A 21,447-nucleotide genomic window follows, 5' to 3' on the forward strand; every position below is an offset into this window, starting at 1 on the left:
AACATAATTGAAAAAGAAAACACGTTTTTTTTTGACGATCCAAGTAATGTGAATCTTTATTCTTCATGATACAAATAGGTACAGGAACATACAATATTACAAAGGGCATTTTAGACACATATTTTACAAATACATTTTACGGAACCATTATTACAACACTACAGCAGATCCCCCAAGTCCATCACCATCATTCCTTTCTTTAAAGTCCTTGAAGTTTGCTGTGGAGATAAATAGAGAAGAAGAATAGATCAGCAAAACAAATGAAGCAATGGAATAATTGAATTATCCGTACATAATAATATAATTACCCATATAATTAGGTTAGTGTAGACTAGAGGATTATATCAACAAAGAAAGGAAATTAGAATATTCCCCACCTGTCTTCAACAGTCCTATTAGATGGATAATACACCTTGAAAGTAAAGCCACTTTTTGGGAAGGACCCCTGTAACAACAAAATGACACAGTCAGTACAGTACATCAACAACTGTCACTTCATAAAGAGGGTAGGGGGCTTACTCCCCAAGTCTGCAGGGGCCACAGGGCAGTGACAACCAAATAAGGGCGTCGCAAGTGGAAGAATAGATCTGCTACATTAGCTGCTCAAACTAATCAGTAACCGTCTAGGAATGAGTCTAAATTCAGGCAGACACCGACCGGGTTGATACAGAGACAGTCCGTGTTGGAGATGTTGAAGGGGTCGTATTTGTCGGCGAAGATGATGACATCAGGCACAGGGTAGATCCGTAAGGCGTAGTCGTAGGCCCAGAACACGGGACTGACGTACAGAGGCAGAGGGGTCAGGTGACCCTGAGACAGGATGGTCTTCACAAACTGTACATGGAGAAAATAATGGACCATTGTCAGTTTGGCAAAGCGTTTAGATAAAGTGTCACGCAGTACTTAAAGACCAGGGTCATGTTCCGTAAGCATGTTTTTGTTCTGGTAGCCTATTCGAACACTGGCTCGCTTTCTGTTTTTGTAGGGGTTTTTTATGATTAGATCAAAAGATATATGAGTTCAACCTATTCTGGAGAGCGTCCTGTTTTCTTTCATGAAGCTATGGCTCTAAATTGAGGACCGGCACCCTTGTGAGTAACATGAAGAGAAGTCTAAGAGATTTTTTTTTCAGACAATGCGCAAAGACCTCATTCCATATTGACGTGTGTTACTATTGGCCCAGTACCCAAAGAGACACATGTTTGACAACTGTTTGTGACAATAAAGACCTCCTAAAGACCTCTTCTCCCCCACTACAAGTTTCTCTCCTGTTAATAAAAAATAAATAAAAATAAAAATAATTCTAGCATTGTGATTCCCTATGGCCCCTGGTCTGAGCATTGATTACTTTATCTTATGATGACTGATGGATAGATGATTCACTTACTTAAAAATAAACAAATAAATAAATAAATTGTTGTAAGTTACTTTGGATAAAGGCGTCTGCAAAATGCCATGAATGTAAATAGCCGTAACAATAGCCGAGAGGGTGAAACTCACATGGTTTGGAATGTCCAGATTGCCACTGGGCAGTCGGACACAGTTCCTGCACATCTTGTTGACCAGGTCTTCCCTGATGACGACCATCTCCTGGCTGCAGTACTGGATCCTGACACAGGAGAAATGAGATTCGGTGAGATTTGTGAGGTGACGACAATGACATTTACAGCTAATCTCGTCGCTGTAAAGCCTGGCTCGAGATTTATTGACGCAATTAAGACTGCAGACATGTTGTGTAACCAGAGTATAGACACAAAGGCACTTAAACAGTCACTGGCAACAGGTGGTGAAGGTTACCTAGTGTAAGCAAATAGCATGTAGTGTAATGAATCTGACAACAACGATACCTAAGAGACACATTTCCTGTACTATATGGGCTCATCTCTTCTTTTTAAACATCATGACAGCTTGCTGAAAAAGGTGAAGAATGAACCGATAGAATCCTTGTTTGTTTCACCTGCATGGGTTGGTCGTGAAGACAGAGAAGGGCACCCTCTGTCTGAAGTCATCAGTAATGTTGTCTGCCAGAGGAGGCCTGATGACACAGACAGACACAGACACAGACACAGACACGGATTACAGTCATCAGTTTAGAGTAAAATGGCCACTAAAAGACAGACTGTCAAATACAATCCATGGAAACTTCACAGGATTGTGGTCAATCAGCACTGGGGATGACCATTGGGTGTGTTCCATTTCACCATTGGGTGTGTTCCATTTCACCATTGGGCATGTTCTGTTTCACCCAGAAGTGTGCCCTTGTGCACTTTCCCCTCATGCATTTAAAAGCAATGGATTGGTGCTAGTATAGCTGGAGAGAGATTCCCCCATGAAGGGGAAGTGCATGAGTGCACACTTCAGGAGAAGGGTAGAGAATGGGAAACCACTGTCTGTCAAGCCTCACCTGGGTAAGATGGTGCTGGGCCCAGGATCTTCAGGGCCAGGGACGAACACGAAGCGAGAGCTGCAGGGATGGATTCAGTCAGACAACAATCACCTTCATAAAACAACTTGTCTCCTACAGATTGTGGTTTTGCTCAGGGCTCATGTTAACCGTAAGGCACTGAGCAAAACAACCATTTCCTGTACAGATGTTGACCCATAGAACCGGAATAGAATAGAATGGTTCAACTCCATCGCATCGTTACCTGTTGTGAATGCTCGGGTATTCGCATATCGCATCTGCAAGAACCTTCAGCGACTCTAGAGAAAGAAATCAAATCAAATTCAGTCCACTTTTATGCTTCAGTCTCAATAAAAGTCTTCTAATTGACATTGCCAGCTGGAGATGTAAACAAACAAACAAACAGACAAGGCATTTCAGATGCAATGATTTCAGCCCTCACCTTTGAGTGATTTGATCTGTGTTTTTCCGTAGGGGGCGGAGGAGAAGTTTCCACAGAAGATGAAACAGGTGGGAGGACAGGCAGCGTATCCTACAACACAGACACGAAGAGACTGTCAGACCACATCATTATAATAACCACCACCCTTTGATCTAACTCTGAAAACATGCCAATATCATACTATAGACCTCTCATACTAATTACCACTTGAACCGTATGTCAATGTGTGAGGTATTTGGATGTTGGTGTAAACAATACATTCACTTGATAAAGTAAGGGTATGGGAATTTCAAGTTAGGCTTCCTCCCTAGACATTTGAGGTAGACATTTGCACGGGGACTGATGCCGCACACACACACGCGCACACGTCAGACCTGAGAACATGAGGTGGATCTTCTCCATCACCTCCACACTGTCCAACCACACGTCAGACAGCACAACAAACATGGCGTCCTCGTTCTCCTCCTCCAGTTGCTTCAGCTTGGCCGACGCCTTCACTGACGTGGTGGAGGGGCCGCCAAAGAAGTTTGCATTGCCATAGTACGCCCTGAAACAGACATGAGCCAAATACTTGCAAAACTACAGCCTGAAAATGAGTCAATTCAATTCTCAACCCGAAGAATATGGCAATGTCCTCTATAATATAGAGTGGTTACCCAGACATAGATTAAAAAGATTGAAGATGGTTAAGTCCAGGTCCAGGACGAGGTTTAGGCTTAATCTGGCTCCGGGGAAAGAGCAGGGTAGCTATTAAGAAATGACAGGTCCAAATGCCCAAGGGCCAAGGCCAACAGGTTGTTCTGCATTCTAACCCTCTGACCTTGTGGTGGACGATGGTTCTGTTGGTGGGAACCCAAACGCGTTGACGTGGAAGACTGAGTCCTCATACCAGCCTGGGAGAAGGGACAACCAGGTTAGAACACACTCTCCACCAGGGGAGGCTGGTGGAGGTAGAAATTGGAGGACGGGCTCGTTGTAATGCATGGAACGGAATGAGGAATGGTATCAAAAACACATGTTTAATACCATTCCGTTCTGTGCATTACAATGAGCCAGTCCTCTGATTTCTACCTCCACTAGCCTCCTCTGCTGTATACTGAACACAATGAGGGTAATACTAGTACTACTACTGTAAATACATGTTAGAATGTCTAGTCATGTCCATGACGCAATCACAGTGTTTAACATTCTTTACCTTCTGCCAGAACAAAACATGACTCTGTGTAAAGTCCACTGTGGAACTGGTGAAGACAAGGTTAAGGGATACATGTATAGCCTTGGAACAACAAAAATAACTACAACAACAACAACAACACACTGTGACTATCTGTGACACATGACTAACATCATCATCATCACCACCACCATGACTAACATTATCATCATCATTACCAACATCACCACCACCACCACCACCACCATGACTAACATTATCATCATCATCATCATAATCTCCACCACTCCCACCCCCACCACAGTGAAAGGATATTGCTTTGGAGAGGTTCAGCTGTATGGTTCCACTGGGGTCTTCCAGGTAGTATTTACCCTGGAAAGGTAAACATCACCAGTGTGGTATTAGCTGTGACTCAGGGTCAAGTGATCAACACAGCATTCCGTGTCTTCACTATATCACAACCAGTGGAGGCTGGTGGAGGTAGAAATCAGAGGACGGGCTCATTCAAACAAATACCATTCATCATTCCATACCATTCCATTCCATGCATTACAATGAGCTCGTCCTCTGATTTCTACCTCCACCCAGCCTCCCCTGATCACAACAATAAGAATACAATTATACAGAAGTAGAACACTAATGTGTTCCTCGATCAGATCCCTCACCTCTTTCATCTGTGTGACCATGCCCAGGACAATCACCTCCCCTACCTTGGAGGTACTGCCCAGAAGTGCTTCAACTGTCTTGAGCTGAAAACCAATAACAACAACAACAAAAAACAACAACAACAGATTAAGATTACGGTAATCCAGAAACAATGTGAGAGAGAAAACTAGATAGACACAACTTGAAATATCCCTCTTAGTATAGTATATCGGAACAATTGAATCCATAAACCAAGGCACGTTTTTACCTGAAATTTGTTCCTGCCCTCCTCCACTGCTGCTCCTATCACAGGGGGGGTGAAGAGCTCATGCCGGTGTGTGCGCTATGAACACAGATACGTTTATATCAGGAACAGACAGCATTCTTACTCTCATTGTCCCCCACAATGAAATCGGGGAGGGGACTTTGGATCGGTTTCTCTCCGTTCATATGTTCATAGGTCGCATGCGATATCTCAGAGCCCACTGGGAGCATTCTTAAGAAACTTGGGTGAAAGAGGAGTCTTGCCATAGAGATACGGCATTTAAAAAATGACACTGATTGGTCCAATGGGGATACTATACAGTAGTAACAGCTGAAATTCCAAACTTGGAACAAGCAAATGAACATCCACGTCCAGTTTGAGTCAGGGAATTTGGTATAGATTTGCAGGCCCTCAAGAGAAACACGTTTCCACATCATTCGCGGGGGACAACATGTTTACTGTAGACTTTATTTATTTATTTAATTTGTTTATTTAATCTAAAGCGCGACAGATATATCGGAGCACCAATATTATCAACTGACAATGACCTTTTACAGAAATATATCTATCGGCACATATTCCTGGGACAAACCATTCCTGGGAAGTTAGTGTTTAGCAACCAGAAAGTGCAGGGAGTATTCTAACAACCACCAGTGCATATAGGCCTATTGTATGTTACAGAATAACAACACAAAAAGACTGGAGAAGGCCATGGTTCCATTCACCATCAGACAAAGACTTGGAGCACACTAACCTGCTGAAGTATGGTGTATCTTTCTCTGAACAGCTCAGCCTTGTCCCTGGCTGAACCACAGAGGCTCGGAGTGGAGTGGCTGGTCATGCTGATACTGGTGAGAGAGACAGACAGCTCTACTTGACAGATGTATTGAAGCAGGTGTTTATCTTAGAAAAGATGTTTGATTTACATTTACATTTATGGCATTTAGCAGACACCTTTATCCAAAGCAACTTACAACAAATACATTTGTTTAAGTAAGTGAATCATCTATCCATCAGTCATCATAAGATAAAGTAATCAACTCGGACCAGGGGCCATAGGCAGTCACAATGCTAGAAGAAGGATATATATATATTTTTTTTTATTTAACAGAGAGAGAAACTTGTCCAGGGGGGTACTGGTGAAGAGGTCTTTAGGAAGATTTTCATACAAGCATGTGAGTACAGTGGAGGCTGGTGGATAGAGAAATAGGGAGGACAGGCTCATTGTAATGGATGGAACGGAATGAGATCAAACACCTATCGAACGCGTGTTTGATACCATCCCTCATTCCGTTCCATCCATCAGAATGAGCCCCATCCTCTCCATGTCTCCATCCACCAACTTCCCTGAGACTACTGTCGTACTTACGGCACAAACTTCTTCCTCTCGGTACTGTAGATAAATCTTGGCACATCGAACGCACCGATGATGTTGAACACATTGTCTCTGAAAATAATCACATCATCAATGTCTCATGTCATTAAGAAATGAAGGATACAGGCCTAAGCATGACGGCATATGGATATGATTCGAGTTAACACTCCTAACATGGTCAACTTACATGGTTTCATCACATGACTGACTACAGTCCTGCACAGCTGTCTCCACCACTGACATCTCAATCATATTGGAGGTCACTGGCATCAAGAAGAGTGGGTTACACAGATGACACAACCTCCATTTTCCACACACATAAACATACACACTAAGCAATGACACACCACTGATTGTACAGTCATTCAATGTTGTTGAGCACATGATGTTACCTTGCTTGTTATAAACTGATGACAAAGTCATTTCCCTAGGCCTAAGGAATCAATTACCTATCATCTCATCTCGAGTCTATACTGGACTTACATGGCTGCTTCTCCACAGCATCTAAAACCCGTTCCATTACATCATCTAGTTCCAGATGATTGACAGCCTCCATCACCTCCACCAGGTACCTGCTGGCTTCACTGCAAGACATCATCATCATCAACAACAACAACAAGCACCTCTGATTGACAGCCATGCCTACACATTACCAAACATACATTATGCATACATTTCCTATTGCTTAGTGTCATTAGAGTGAACTGTTTAAATGTAGATGATATCATAAATCAGCTCAGACACAAGACAAGTCAGTCACAAGACAGCTACAGACACCACTCACACTGGCCACAACATGCCAGTCTGACGCTGATTATGGTGAAAATGTGGTTCTTGTCAAGAATAATTTACAGTGACAGACACATTACAACATGTCAAGCATTAAATGCACATACGGTCGAAGCATAAGTCCCCGCATCTTGAAGCCTGCAGACACTTTGGTCTTCACTTTGCGAACATCCATGTTCACTGTCCTTTCAACAAGCAACATTTGGCGCTAAATACCAACTTCCGCATATGTATCTCGTCACTTCCTGTGAGAGGAGCAAAGAATCTTGACACACCAAGCTGCACGACTGAGGTCCAAGAGTCGCTGGGTGGTCTTGTCTTTTACATTTACATTTACATTTACATTTATGGCATTTAACAAACGCCTTTATCCAAAGCGACTTACAACAAATACTTTTGTTTAAGTAAGTGAATCATCTATCCATCAGTCATCATAAGAAAAAGTCATCTATGCTCGGACCAGGGGCCATTGTCTTTGCCTGTCATGTGATGTTTACAAAACATTGGGCACATGGATCTGACCATAGAATCAGAATCAGAATGATCAGAATCAGAATTATTTTTATTTGGCCAAGTATATTTGCACATACAGGAAATTGACTTGGTGAGGTTGGTGTATGGGGCATGTACACTATGAAATATAATCATTTTAAATAATTATAAATTACATATAATTACGATATATGCGGATCTGAACATCTGACAGTATGTGTGTGTTTATTTGTGCAGGCTCTTTTCTTTTCTTTTTTTTTTCCTCGTGATGATCTTTGTCATTTTCCATAATGATTTAATATCTGACCTATGTTGTTTGTCAAGTTGTCTCATTCTATCATGCGTTTGTGTACGCAAGTACAGCATGTTTGCATATCAGCTGTCATGTACTATATTCAATAGGCTGACCTTTTTGTCATCATATGCTGTACAATCCATATGTTTTCCTTCTAGAAAACATTGATATGGAATACCATGCGGATTCCAAGAAATCCATCTGACAAGTGTGGTGTAGAATCAACAAAACAAACGTTGACAGGCCGATAAAACGGTTTTCACAAAGAAGAAAAACGTGTTTCTGCAAGCTTAGCAGTCGTTCTGAAACAGGACGAGGCACTTACGTCCTCTCTCACTTGCCGTAATTGCGCCCCTTCTTCGACTCTGAGGTGGGTTGTCAAAATGGGCAGCTGTGTTTTCATGTATACTGCAAGATTGTCCACCGGTTTTGTTTTAATTTAGACAGTTGTCAATTGTATTTATTCATAGCACCTATGGATCCAGCCGTTGAGGCGCACTGTGCGGAGCTTGTTGCCCGGGAGCGGAGCGGTCACACGGCTCTAGTTGAAGGGAATCTCCTGTACGTGTGGGGGGGTTATGTGGTAAGTACAGATGGTCGTGGCAGACTAAACTGCCTTTTCATTTCATAATGATATCTCATGTCCGTAGCCCTAATAATACAGGGATCTGCAAACTTATGATCAATTGTATTCCATGTACTGTACCTATTCCATAGTAATATAGACACTATTTTAATTGTTCTCTGCAGTCAATTGCTGATGATGAAGTTTTCCTACCCAATGATGAAATCTGGTTATATGACATAGAAAGAGGTGTATGGTAAGAATATGACATTGTAACAAATCTATTATTAGTATACGTTTTTTTATGGGAAGTGTATCACACAAAATGTAATTAACAGGAAGAATGCCTCAAGTCCTACCAGCAAGAAAAACACCATAGCAATGTTTAGTTGAACTATTATACTGAAACATAAATGCATCACCACACCAGAGATTATTTATTTAAACACGGAGGGTCCTATTTGATCTAACAACAACCTGTTTATAACTGACAGTTGTGTTACTACAGTGTTAGGATTATAACATATTGTTTCTGAGCATGCACTTATGACATTGGTATAATTCACTGTTCATTCATAATGAATTTATATTAAAACAAAAAAGAGCTATAGTTCAAGACTTAGCTGCTAAGACATTTAGTTTCTCCACAGGATATTTGAGTTCAGGCATTCTTGTGCAATGGTTGTCCTAGAAAGAGTATGCTTCAGAATTGGAACTTACATTTCCCTGCACTGTTTGTTCATTGGTTGGTTGGTTAGTTGGTGGTTTGTTCATTGGTTGGTTGGTTAGTTGGTTGTTTGTTCATTGGTTGGTTGGTTGGTATATTGACATTTGTGTTTGTATCCTGAAGGGAAATGTGCAAGATGTCAGGAGAGGTCCCACCCCCTATGTCCGGCACCTGTGGCTGCTCTCTGAATGGACACATGTACATATTTGGGGGATGTGATGACAACGGCCAGACCAATCAGGTGAACTGACTCAGCAGAAACATATTTCCTGGCCTGAAGTACGTCTGAAAGAAACATATCCAATCAGAAATAGTTTCTTCCTATATGTCTCAGACCACAGGTGTTTGAAGCCATTCCTTATTCCATTCCATGCATTACAATGAGCCCATCCTCCGATTTCTACGTCCACCAGCCTCCCCTGTCTCAGACGTACACTGCATTAACGTGTTGAAATTATCTATGTTTGCAGCTCTACAGCGTCAACCTCCTGGATGGGAAATACAGTTGGAAGAAAGTAACACATGAGAGTGGTTCCCCTCCGTCACCGAGAGATAAGATGTCCTGCTGGGTCTACAAGGGCAGGTTTGATGACCATATATGGAAATATTGGCAGGGTTCAAATTTCGTGACTATTTTGTCACTATTTGGGGTGCCTTAGTATAGTTTGCTATGAATCGTAAACTAGACCAATGGTAATCGTTCTTAGCTCATGCTGTATGACAGTTTGTTATGACTGATGTGTGTTGTTGATGGGTGTATACTAGACATTGCATGTATGTGGGGGAGCTCTGATATGTTATGGGATTCCCCATCACCCTTATTATTATTATTACTATTTTTGTATTGTTATTATTTTATTGATTTTGTTTTTGTTTGTTCTGCAGACTCGTCTACTTTGGTGGGTATGGTCACAAGCGCCTCGGAGACATAGATAACAACAACAGAAGCTTCATAATGGATGAGGCATCATGGGTAATATTTGCATCCTATTTAATTGACTCCATGGCATTTACATTTTATTTACATTTTATGGGTGGAATCGTAACTGGAGACACGCATAACTCCGACATTTGCATAAATGTTGCATTGGTGTCGATGGGAAATTTGTATGTTGATTTAGCTTTACGCGCACAGATCTTCAGTTAAAATTCCACCCTATGTGATTGTGGCCAAGTACCTACAGTAGATTACACTCCAACATCCAACATGTATCATTTATCAACATAACATCAGTAACTCTATGCTCTTCAGGTGGAGGACGTCTATTGGGGTTGGAACAATGAAGTCCATATATTTGACCCCACAACAGCCAGCTGGAGTGAACCAAAAACCTGTGTAAAACAGATTAATGTTCTACCATACAAAACAAAGGACGTTTGTTAGGACCTTAACACACATTGTTTATAGTCAGGGGAGGCTGGTGGGGGTAGAAATTGAAGGATGGGCTCGTTGGAATGCACAGAATAGAATGAGGAATGAAATGTGTTTGACGACATTCCTCATTCCATTCTGTGCATTACAATGAGCCTGTCCTCTGATTTCTACCTCCACCAGCCTCCACTGTTTATAGTAGCCCACATTATTCAATTATTCAATATTCAACAATATTTCAATTTGGTTTCCTATGTGGACCTTTAGTTGTTGTGTGTGTGTGTGTGTGTGTGTGTGTGTGTGTGTGTGTGTGTGTGTGTGTGTGTGTGTGTGTCTGCAGGGTCGTGCTCCTGCCCCCAGAGCCGCCCATGCCAGCGCTACACTGGGGCATAAAGGATACGTCTGTGGGGGCAGAGTCATGGTGAGCAATGGGGTGATGTTTATCTGGACTCTTAGGTTGTGTTAAAGCACAGGCACAGGAACTGTAGACATACAGTAGTCATGATAAGCAACAGGTAGTGTTTCTCGATCTTGACTCTATTTAGCAGACGCCTTTATCCAAAGCCATTTATGCTTGTATTGAAGCACAGGCATGGAAACTCTAGACCAGAGCAAATACTTAATAATTACATCCCTGTCACACATTACAGTACATACAAGTTGAATGACATATAACCAAATAGTTACAAATCCATGCGAGCCTACTGAAAATGTTCGGCCTCAAGATTGATTGTCGCCCAGTTTTGGACTGTCAGGATCAGGAATGACGTTCAGTGACGCTCCTGGGTTCTTCTTTTTCACCTTGTAGGAGACCAGGACGAGTGATATCCACTGTTTAGATCTGCAGTCATGGACGTGGTCCGAGATGTACGTACCGTATCTAAAGCTTACTCTCAAATACACAACTCCTCGTTGGGTAAAGATTGGTTGTGTATTTAAAACATCCTCTCTTAATGTCTTTAGTCAACCAGCGTCCACAGTGCCGTTGGGAAGGTCATGGCATACCCTCACTGCAGTGTCAGATAGTGCTTTGTTTCTATTCGGTGGACTCAGCATAGACTGCAAACCTATGAGTACGTGACTCACCCATTCAGAGAGTACAGTTCGGCTTGTCCCATGGGAACGTATTGTAATTCGCTCTCTTTTAAATTCAATCCATTCTTGCAGGTGATGGCTGGATATTTGATGTAGAGACAAATAAATGGAGAGAGTTTGAGCATCCATACGAGAACAAGCCAAGGTAGTGCCACTACATGTGTTGTTTGTGGAATTTTGAAACCCAGCTTTGTGTTTTGTTGGTCAGCTTCATGATAAAACTGAATTCAGAACGCATGATATGTTTCTGATGTTATGTCTAAGCAGACTTTCTTTCTCTTTTTTTCTCTCTCTTTTTCTCTCCCTCTCTCTCTCTCTCTACCTCTTCCTCCCTCCCTCCCTCCACTTCAGGTTGTGGCACACAGCTTGCCCAGGAAAAGACTCTGATGTCATCGTGTTTGGTGGTAGTTGTGATTATATCCTTCTAGTAGACACAGTAGGTATTAATGAAACGATATGCTGAAACACACTTTTCTCCTCAGGCTCATTCTTACCCTTAGTGACAGGAAGGGAATTGCTTGGTAATGTGCAGTTAATTGTGTACATTCAACCATTCATGGAAAAGAATCATACATATTGCATAATGTATACAGTATATTGTCTTTTGTTTAAATGTCAATCACATAACATGTTTACATAATGAGCCCAAGGTTAATGAATAGTTTTATTTTTGCAATTAACCATTTTCCTGTCCCCAGGGCCACTGCAATGATGCACTTGTTTTCCAGACCCAACCCTACCCCCTCTTCAGGTAAACTTTTTGTTGCAGTGGTTTTAAAAAAAAAATTATTTAATGTTTTTAAAACAAACATTTTACAGAAAAAGATAGCTCCAAACATATGTAGCAATGACTTGATGAACACAGTTTAAAACAAAGTTATACACCCTTATTATACAGTGTAGAGTATATAATTGCAATGCCACCATCACCATATAAAATAGTCCAATAATCCATGGTATGGATTTAATTTCCCATAGCTCTGATAACATAGTAGTACATTGTAGTGTGTAAATCCACCATGTAATTCCATTCATTGTCACTTGACATAAGTTTCTCTCTAACAGGATTTGTGAGGATTACATTGCGAAGAATGTGAAGACCTGCAGGATGCTTCAGACACAGCTTCCTCTACTGCCCCCAAAACTACTACAATCTGTACAGAACAGGACATGGTTTTATAGACCCTCTAGAAAGAAGCAGCATTAGCCCTATGCACTGTCAATAATATCATAGCAGAAAACATTCAACAGTAAGCTATACTGAATTTATAATGCAGAGTCAATTTTAGTACTGTACTCCCTCCTCCTCTGGGTCCCTTAAATTATCAGGGTTTTGTGAGTGTTTTTCTTGCAAATATTTTTATTGTTTTAGGCTGTTATTATTATTATTATTATTATTATTATTATTATTATTATTATTATTATTATAAGGATGTGTCTGTATTTTATGCATTTTAATGTTTCATAGTTTATATCACCCACAGCCTGCAGGAAAAAAAAACTCTTGAAATATAATGGCATGTTGAATAAAGACACGTTATTGTAATGTTTTGTCACATTATACATTTTTACAAGACATAATTAACTATTTTAAGTGTATGCACAAGTTTCATCATCATGTCATCATACGCAAAGTCTCTGCCTTGTTGCTATGGTTACGTCAACAAACAGCTTCCATCGTGGCGTACAAACTTTTGGATAGGAACTTTTAAGCTCTTCAAATGGTTGTGATTAAATTAATAGATTAAATACACTCCGAATGTGTTGTTTGTGCTAATACAATGGTGTAGAATGAGTGTTAGACCTAGATTGGTGAGGTAAATCTGTCCACTACGTTGTTCGGGCCGTATAGCGCTAGCCAGCCTAAGGAAAGTTTGTAGGTAACTTTTTGTTGCTACTACTAGCTCATTTCTTGCGACAACATGGAGGATTTCAGCAAGCTCAAAGACCTGAATATGACAACTGACGAGGTCAACCGGCTCAGCAAAGCTCTCAAAGATGAAAGTTTCAGAGAAATGCTAAATGACTACGTCAAGGAAATATCAGATCCGCAGAACAGGAAGACATACGAGGATCAAATCAAACTGTTGGAGCAGGAGAGGGGCAATTCCATTGATTTCATCCACCCCGAACCGAACCGGGTCCTGAAAACCAGCTTGGACGGTAAACAGAAGTGTTTCATCAACATCTGCACCAACGAGAAGGTCAGGACGCCTTGGTTTGAACCTGGCAGAGGAGAGGATGGTAGAGGGGGCCAGAGCTGGTTTCTACCAAACTCCGCCACACCTGGACGACCACACAGGGATCCAAAAGGGAATACATACATGATATATGATGTTGTTTTCCACCCGGACACTCTCCACATGGCTGGGAAAAACGGGAGGTTCATGGACCTGGTAGATAAAGCAGCTATGGATGCCATCCAGGACGGATTCAAAGTGAAGCTTGACAGGAATAATGTGAGAGTGTTGAAAATCAAATACAAAGGGGTGCCAGAGCCACCTATCATTCGTAGGTCCATGTCTGATCAACCTAAAAAGGAGAAACCTGCCCACCCTGACCCTCTCTCATTCCCATACCCTGACGAAAATAAATCGGACACAGCAACGCCTCCTACAAAGAGTCCCAACTCCAAGGCCCCCAGTGCTGCTGAGCCCCAAACTGAGATGAGCCAGAGCCAACCGCAGTCCACCTCATCCAAGGGGCCAACCACACCCAAATACACCGTGAAATACAGGTCATTTATTGACTTGCAGGATTTCAGATGCTCCAGAGACTCCACCCGTGGCCCACGCCCTAAAGAGATAGTCATCACCATTGACCTGCCATTGCTGAGATCTGCTGGGGATGCAGACCTAGTGTTGTTGGAGAGAGGTATCTTACTGGAATCCAAGAAGCCTGCTGCTTACAGACTGGAGCTACCTCTGGCTTACCCTGTGGATAAAGACAAAGGAGAGGCTAAGTTTGTAAAACAGAAGAAACAGCTGACTCTCACTCTTCCTGTTCTACCTGTGAAGGAGCCGTCATTGGCTGAGCTGTTTGGTCATCCGCTTGTCAGTGGCGATGATGCCGCTGAGATGGTCAATGGGATAAGATGCGAGAGAGGAATGCAGACGGAAGACACAGAAGATGGTGATGGTGAAGAAGATACCCCTGTCCACCATGTTTGCGGTGCCACAGAAGACCTTGAGACAGTTGATACTAGAAACAGCCCATCTCTCTGCATTGAAAATCAACCCACCTCATCCCTGAAGGACAATGACGAGGTGATTGAACAGTCAGGTGACCTGGAAGAGGATAAAGAAGAACACAACCCACATCATTGTGATGAATCGCAGGACCAAGCAGAGGCCCCAGAGCCCACTGAGATCAATGGCAAGACTGGGGACACTGAGAAGAATAAGGGAGAGGCAGAGGATAAGAATCTGAATGATAAGGTGAGTCATTTACCACTTTACTATACTATATATCCAATCCTAAACCCAAATGAGGTATATAGAAGAGAAGCATTATAGCAAAAACTCTCTAAAGCTTATCCTATAGGCCTAGTTGTTGAATAGCCTGAAATAATAAAGAAAACAGGGCTCTGTCACTAACCTAAACATTTCCCATCAACACATCCATCTTTTTTCAGGTAGAGTCAGAACCATCATCCCTGACCAGCACAATGGAGGACATATGCGGAAGTGCAGCTGCTCCTGCCATTCCATCCAGTCCTGACAACAACAATAACAACATCATCATCATCGACCAAATGGAACACTGCTCAACAGCCCACAGGATTGAGGAGATGGAGGACAAGCCGGCTCCAGCCAAGGACAAAGAGGCCAAGAAGACTGTGCATTTCAGTGAGGATGTTGAGGTGGCACAGGAAAAGGCGGGAGAGGAAGAGGAAGAGGAGGATGATGAAGATGACCTGCCTACGGAACAGACCTTTCAGGACTGTGATGGGAAGCCGCCGCCGCCAGTCGTGTTGCTGAGAGAAACTAACGATGATGGGAAGGAGGAGGTCATTAGTGATCATTCTACATCTGCTGGTTTCACCTTTCAGAACTCCCTCTTGTACGACCTGGATTGAAGTGCCTGTAAGGGAGTGAATGCTTCTATCACAGAGATATTTGAGAAGTTTGTAAAACATTTTTTGTAAGTTATTTTGCTGGTTCAAACTGCTGGGTTTTTTTGTTGTTTTTTTCAGTTTAGATTGAGTTATAACCAATAGTGTTCTTCAACCAGTTGACTTCAAAAGGAAATGTGTATTCCAATTAAAGTCAGTGACTTTATCTTTCATTTGTAAACATTTTTGACAGTTTCCTCCTTCTTGCTGAAGGTGATAAGTTAAATGAATACAGCGTGAAGTCACCTTCCAAATTGTATGTTAAAAGCTTTATCTATCAAAACATTGTACTTGTGTGTGGATTAACTAATAGGATGGCTTCAATGACTGTGTACTTCAATGCTGTTCTCAAAATGTCAATACAATGTACAATGATGCCATGTCATCAAGTAAAAGTCTCTAAAAATCTAATTGTGATAAGTTGTAGTAGTCACACAAATCACAATGAATACTGAATACCACCAGTTTGTTGAGGTGACTGACGCTTAATGCAGTGTATTTCTACACAATGTAACCACGTGTGAAATAAAGAGATCAGTTTTACAAGTTTACATGTTCTCATTTCAACTTCCAAAGACAAGAAAATTGAGGCAATAATATTCAGTACAATAATGAATCTTTAATTTATTTTCTTGCATTTCCTCAAAAACTTCAGTAAAAACATATTCCCCTTTTTTGGTTTCTGACAGCTCATGAAAGTTTCAGTTTGAGACCCAGAAGTACCCTGTTTAAACAGACACACAAAGACATGATGAACTGATACTTGTTGCTTTTGAGTCTCTCACCTCAACCTGTAACAGTGACTTGTATGAAACACACTAGTAGACAATATGTCAAATAAGTGCTCATATGACAAGTCGTTTTGAGGTACATGATGTAGTCCAATAAGCCTACTGTATATACCGCCCTTTACATTTCGACACTACACTGGCTCTGCACTGGCTGGTCACAGCTGCCTTCAGAAGTACAGTACACCAAAAGCACTCTCTGGGTAGATGAGAGCATAGAATTAGAATGAGTAGAACAGACATGCCCATTCAAATCAAAATTCCGCCATTCCAATCCTATGGTTCAGAAGCCTCATCATCATCATCATCATCATCATCATCGGAGTCCTCTCTGAAGACAACCGTCTAGGAACTCAGAGTAACAGGTTAGGGAGCAGAAGTGGTGCTGCACTGGAGCGTCCGTGCCCCCCATATCGTCCACGAGCACCACGGTCTGAGAGACCAGGTGCAGGTTCATGCTGACGGCGGTCTTGATGAAGAAGTTGACGCAGATGCGGCTGCAGTCGCAGGTCTTGGCAACCTCCAGGTCCTGACAGAGATGCGCTGGGATGAGGTGAGGTCCGTATGGGATTCTGTACGGTGTAAAAGGGACAAAAGCAGTTTGGGTTAAGACACATTAAGTCTGTATAGAACAGAATGGACGAGAATTGAGTCAAATAGAAGATAATAGAATAGACTAGGAAAACAAGGTGAGAGCATTTTGAAAGTTTGCCTTTTACGTTTCACTAGAGGGTCGGCCCAAACCATACTGTGCTGGCTTTAAGCCAGATATTTCTTTTCACATCGTCCCCTCTCCGGCACTGTTAAAGCAACTGTGGTGGACGCATAACCAGGCCGGCAGAGTACAAGTCGGCTTGGCTCAGTTCAGCTCTGTAAGTGTGAATAAGGGAAACAGTCTAACCTGAGGTTGGCCACAGCCCTGGAGGCCATTTCCTGCAGCGAGAGGGGGAAGGTGAGCTGGATGGTGTGATCCAGGGGGTTGGTCTGGGTGAACGGGTTCCCAAACAGGTCCAAGTTCTCCAGAGTCAGCTTGCGGAAGTCACTGGGCAGCAAGGCCAGCTGGTTGTGCGCCGCCGACAGGAAACGCAGCTTGGTCAGGCGGCCGATGTGAAAGGGCAGCCAGCCTAGTCTGTTGTCGTCCAGCTTCAGGTTCACCAGCTCTCTCAGCTGGCAGAACTGGGCCGGGAGACCTGGCAGGCGGTTCTGGCTCAGGTCGAGGTGCTGGAGCGTACGCTGGAGGCTGGACAGACAGAGCGCCTCGCTGAAGCTCTCCAGGTGGTTGTTGTGGAGGATGAGCTCAGCCAGGCAGCCCAGGTCTCCGATAGTGGCAGGAAGCTTTTTGATGTGGTTGTTACTGAGGTCCAGCCGGCGGAGGGCCTTGAGGGAGAGCATCCGCATGTCCACCCGGGAGAGTTTACAGTAGGACACCTGGAGCTGCTCCAGGGAATAGGGGAAGTTTGAGGTCAGCGGGTAGTCCTTCTTGGAGACGATGGTGAGCTTCTTCTTGGGCTTCTCCACGTCCCTGGCTCTGACGGGCGTGAGTGTGGAGAGGGGGAGGCTGTCTGTGTCGCTCCCTCTGTGGGCCAACCGAGCGGCAGAGAGGAAGTTCTTCAAGCTGTTGGCATCAGCCTAAAAACAGACAAAAACAACAACGACAAAGAAAAATAGTCAGATTTCATGTGTCACTACAGTCTATACAACAGCTCTTCTTGTACCTGTATTCCAGCAGTGGAAGCAGAAATCTACCTCCACTATGTTGCACACATTCAGAGTAACCCCCCCACCCACCCCCCCATTTAGTAAGAAAAAAACTAATATAATATTGTATTACATCATGTACCATAACATTACAATAACAGCAATCACTTTGGTCTCACTGGTGTAGGAGATGAAACGTTTAATTGCACTTAGATTACAACAGAGGTGTTAGCCTATTAACATAATAATAAAGTCCCGCAAAGGGGTAGTTAATCTTTCTCAAATTCTCAGCCTAGTTCCCGTACAGCTTGTGTGCTACAGCACTGGCACTGTCATGATGTGTTGAAACAACGTGTGTGTATGCAGATCTAGGGGAAAGGTCATCCCTGGCCTGACACAGCCTGCAGGCATTGACACACCAGTGGAAACAATGAGTCGGCTTCAGCGTCTGTCAGTGAAAGAGCATGCGCAAAAGACCACACACAACAAGCCTTGTTGATGCATAGGCGATTACCAGGCTTCAGTCAGCCAACACCTGCAACATTGCAAAAACACTAACAGGTGATAATCACAACTATGTGGCTGGGGAGACACAGCAATGGATTGGCTACTTGTTGAGTCTTGTTTCGGTTAAGTAACCCTATGAATGGCTTAATGATGGACTTTTCCATTGTCTGCGTTCTCTCTGCTCCTCTTAACATTACACAGAAACCAACTGAAATGCATTTCAATAACTGGTATCTGAGAAGTTCCAAACAATCCAATGTTGTTGTTTTTTCCCACCTGTAGGTCTGCATGTTCCACAGGTACTGCATGTGCCATATTTGAACAGATGTATATCTGTTTGCATAGCTCATTGCATTGCATGCATGTATGCAATGTGCTCTATCAATAAAGTTTGTTTGATCGATTTGACTGATTGGTTCTTATATCCGTACCTTACTCAGACAGATGTCGACAGCTGGTTCCTTGAGTCTCACAGTGGCTTTGCCCTCTTCAACAAACCATGTGAAGAACTTCTCAATGTTCTCTTTTAGCTGTGGAGGAAGTTGGTACACATCAGATCGGTTGTGTCATTCAGAAACATAGTTCCTGGTTTCATCCTCATTTCCAATGAATATTGTTGACTAATTATTGTAAGCAGACACTTTGCAACATCCGCTAGAGCATGTCATAAGTTGACAGATATGAACAAGGTTTCCTCCAATTTAATCTACATGTATGTGTTTAACATTTCCTACAGGGTTAGGGTTAGTAATTAATCTACAATCAATGCATCCTTAATGTGGGAATGATCAAGGACATGAATTAACAGGAATGGGGGGGGGGGGGGTTCTGTATATCTGATATACATACAGGTAGAAATCATGTCAGATATACAGAGCTTTAAGGGTCGACTTTGGCGGCTAGGTCCTGTGTGGTGTTGCTTATTCTGTATGTGATTGAACTACCTGCCTGCCTGCGTGTTTGTTGTCCTTATCGTGCTGAGGCAAGGTAAGAGATGCAACACATTATCCCATGAAGAACCGGACAGATGACCTGAATACTACACGATAGGCATGAAAACCAACCTTGTATTTGGAGCCTGCCCTGTCCTTTGCCGTGCAGATCATCAGATAGATGGTACTACGCTGTGTGGGCTTGTCCACATGTCTCCCAATAGACAACACGGCCCTCGCTCCCTTCCCTTTGTTTTTCATTCCAAAAGTCGGAAGCATCCGATTCACCACTTCAACATCACACTGCAGCTTCATTGTTCATTCAGTGGTCAGCAAAAAAAACAACATAGAAGGGAAAAAGTGAGTCAATAAAAAAAACTTGGGCGAAGGACGTGCAAGCTCCGACTCAGCGCGTCACGTCAACAACGGCGCAGATTCTGTATTGTTAGCAGGGCTGGCTAGGTGAAAACAGCTAACTGCACGGTGGCTAAAAAATAAGCCAGGAGCACCATAATGACGTTGAAACACTGAAAATCTTGCAAATGAGTAGGACCCCCCCCCCCGCCCGGGGAATCGTTAAAAAGTGTTTTCCAGACGGGTTGACTTGACGAGGAGAAGGACAGTGGAGGTAAACAGACCGCACCAAAGGCAGCCCGCGCAGGGGGAAGTGACAGCTGCAGACATGCGCAGGACGACTCTTAACTCCTGTTAGGTTTTACATACTAAAACCTCTATGTTTATTATTGTAATCAACATTGTGTAGCCTACATATTCATCTGTTATTATTATTATTACTTCTCTGGACTTCATTCAACAAGTCCAATGTTCTCAAGCTGTTTTTTTTTATAAAGGCCATGCCATTTTGCTTCCTGGTTATTATTATTATTATTATTATTATTATTATTATTATTATTATTATTATTATTATTATTATTATTATTATTATTATTATGACTACTACTATTAGGTTATCAGTAGTGAAATTGGATGATTCACGTGCCTCAATGTAGCAGTATAAATTGCTACTCAGAGGATACAAAATAGCCTGTCAGTAAATGTACATTTACACCAGTTATGAAAGTATGGGGGGGGGGAAACAAAAAAAGTGGATAAAAAAGTGATATTGACAAGCAGCTTTAGGACCTGCAAAGGTGTGTGTGTGGGGGGGGGGGAATCTAATACCATTCCTGATTTTATTTCATGCATTACTTACTTGCTGAACATATTGTAGTATAATATACCTGACTAGTGTTGCAGGTAAAGTTGTACTTAATTAACATTGTAAATAGGCTCTATAGACAATAGCATGATTTTGTCAATGAGAATATTTCTGAATACCTGTAAAGTTTCATTTCAGACAATGGCCACGTGGTGGCAGGAAAGGTCTTTTGCTGAGGTTAACATACTCCTGCAGTATGTAACATAAACCTGGAGAGAGAGAGAGAGAGAGAGAGAGAGAGAGAGAGAGAGAGAGTGTGTGTGTGTGTGTGTGTGTGTGTGTGTGTGTGAGTGAGTGATAGAGAGAGAGACTTTTTTGTGCAGTAGTTCTGCTAGTGTGTGTGTGTGTGTGTGTGTGTGTGTGTGTGTGTGTGTGTGTGTGTGTGTGTGTGCGTGTGCGTGTGCGTGTGCGTGTGTGAGTGAGACAGAGAGTTTTGTAGTCTAGCCGACTGCATGTCGAATAATTGAAAAGAAATGATTCCTTGATGGTTGGCATAGCAACATGCTGAAGTGAACTTGACCTCGTTTCTCAATTAATTACCATAATTCA

General features: G+C 42.5%; 4 protein-coding genes across 6 annotated transcripts; 2 read left to right on the forward strand and 2 right to left on the reverse strand.

Annotated features, from left to right (window-relative positions):
* Positions 1-47: 47 nt before the first annotated feature.
* On the reverse strand, positions 48-7,296 carry pole2 (polymerase (DNA directed), epsilon 2; the record flags this gene model as incomplete). Its single annotated transcript, XM_083683878.1, has 19 exons — positions 48-218; positions 378-445; positions 658-834; positions 1,501-1,609; positions 1,958-2,035; positions 2,405-2,464; positions 2,649-2,703; positions 2,847-2,936; positions 3,221-3,393; positions 3,667-3,739; positions 4,042-4,090; positions 4,336-4,392; positions 4,686-4,769; positions 4,934-5,008; positions 5,685-5,778; positions 6,300-6,377; positions 6,493-6,568; positions 6,789-6,889; positions 7,202-7,296. The coding sequence occupies 19 exons, from the start codon at positions 7,294-7,296 to the stop codon at positions 200-202; spliced, it is 1,611 nt and encodes a 536-aa protein (XP_083540004.1). The 3' UTR covers positions 48-199.
* A 1,000-nt stretch (positions 7,297-8,296) lies between these two features.
* Positions 8,297-13,170, forward strand: LOC310814540 (kelch domain-containing protein 1). Of its 3 annotated transcripts, XM_083684023.1 has the most exons (13): positions 8,297-8,464; positions 8,632-8,702; positions 9,297-9,414; positions 9,644-9,756; positions 10,059-10,146; positions 10,426-10,509; positions 10,886-10,966; positions 11,354-11,412; positions 11,509-11,618; positions 11,713-11,785; positions 11,992-12,076; positions 12,339-12,391; positions 12,706-13,170. In XM_083684023.1, exons 1-13 carry the CDS (start codon positions 8,357-8,359, stop codon positions 12,845-12,847), a joined length of 1,185 nt encoding a protein of 394 aa, XP_083540149.1. In that variant the 5' UTR covers positions 8,297-8,356; the 3' UTR covers positions 12,848-13,170. The 3 variants fall into 3 exon arrangements, with proteins under 3 accessions (XP_083540149.1, XP_083540148.1, XP_083540150.1); XM_083684022.1 differs by having other exon boundaries at positions 11,354-11,618; XM_083684024.1 differs by lacking the exon at positions 8,632-8,702 and having other exon boundaries at positions 8,427-8,464; positions 11,354-11,618.
* A 392-nt stretch (positions 13,171-13,562) lies between these two features.
* dnaaf2 (dynein axonemal assembly factor 2) lies at positions 13,563-15,718 on the forward strand (the record flags this gene model as incomplete). Its single annotated transcript, XM_083683540.1, has 2 exons — positions 13,563-15,077; positions 15,275-15,718. 2 exons carry the CDS (start codon positions 13,563-13,565, stop codon positions 15,716-15,718), a joined length of 1,959 nt encoding a protein of 652 aa, XP_083539666.1.
* Positions 15,719-16,366: 648 nt separating this feature from the next.
* Positions 16,367-20,304, reverse strand: lrr1 (leucine rich repeat protein 1). The gene is made up of 4 exons (XM_083683011.1): positions 19,812-20,304; positions 19,179-19,277; positions 17,444-18,171; positions 16,367-17,114 (listed from the first exon to the last, which is right to left on the reverse strand). The coding sequence occupies exons 1-4, from the start codon at positions 19,992-19,994 to the stop codon at positions 16,859-16,861; spliced, it is 1,266 nt and encodes a 421-aa protein (XP_083539137.1). The 5' UTR covers positions 19,995-20,304; the 3' UTR covers positions 16,367-16,858.
* Positions 20,305-21,447: the final 1,143 nt, after the last annotated feature.

Source organism: Argentina silus (assembly GCF_951799395.1).
Source record: "Argentina silus genome assembly, chromosome: 13".
NCBI lineage: Eukaryota > Metazoa > Chordata > Actinopteri > Argentiniformes > Argentinidae > Argentina > Argentina silus.

Bases quoted from the DNA above. Each gene is read 5' to 3' on its own strand.
- LOC310814540 (XM_083684022.1), top strand. From the start codon at position 8,357: ATGGATCCAGCCGTTGAGGCGCACTGTGCGGAGCTTGTTGCCCGGGAG. The intron at 8,465-8,631 runs GTAAGTACAGAT...TGTTCTCTGCAG, and splicing joins ACGTGTGGGGGGGTTATGTG to TCAATTGCTGATGATGAAGT. The intron at 9,757-10,058 runs GTTTGATGACCA...TTTGTTCTGCAG, and splicing joins TGCTGGGTCTACAAGGGCAG to ACTCGTCTACTTTGGTGGGT.
- lrr1 (XM_083683011.1), bottom strand. From the start codon at position 19,994: ATGAAGCTGCAGTGTGATGTTGAAGTGGTGAATCGGATGCTTCCGACT. The intron at 19,278-19,811 runs GTTGGTTTTCAT...CTTCCTCCACAG, and splicing joins GGGCAGGCTCCAAATACAAG to CTAAAAGAGAACATTGAGAA. The intron at 17,115-17,443 runs GTTAGACTGTTT...TACACCGTACAG, and splicing joins AGGGCTGTGGCCAACCTCAG to AATCCCATACGGACCTCACC.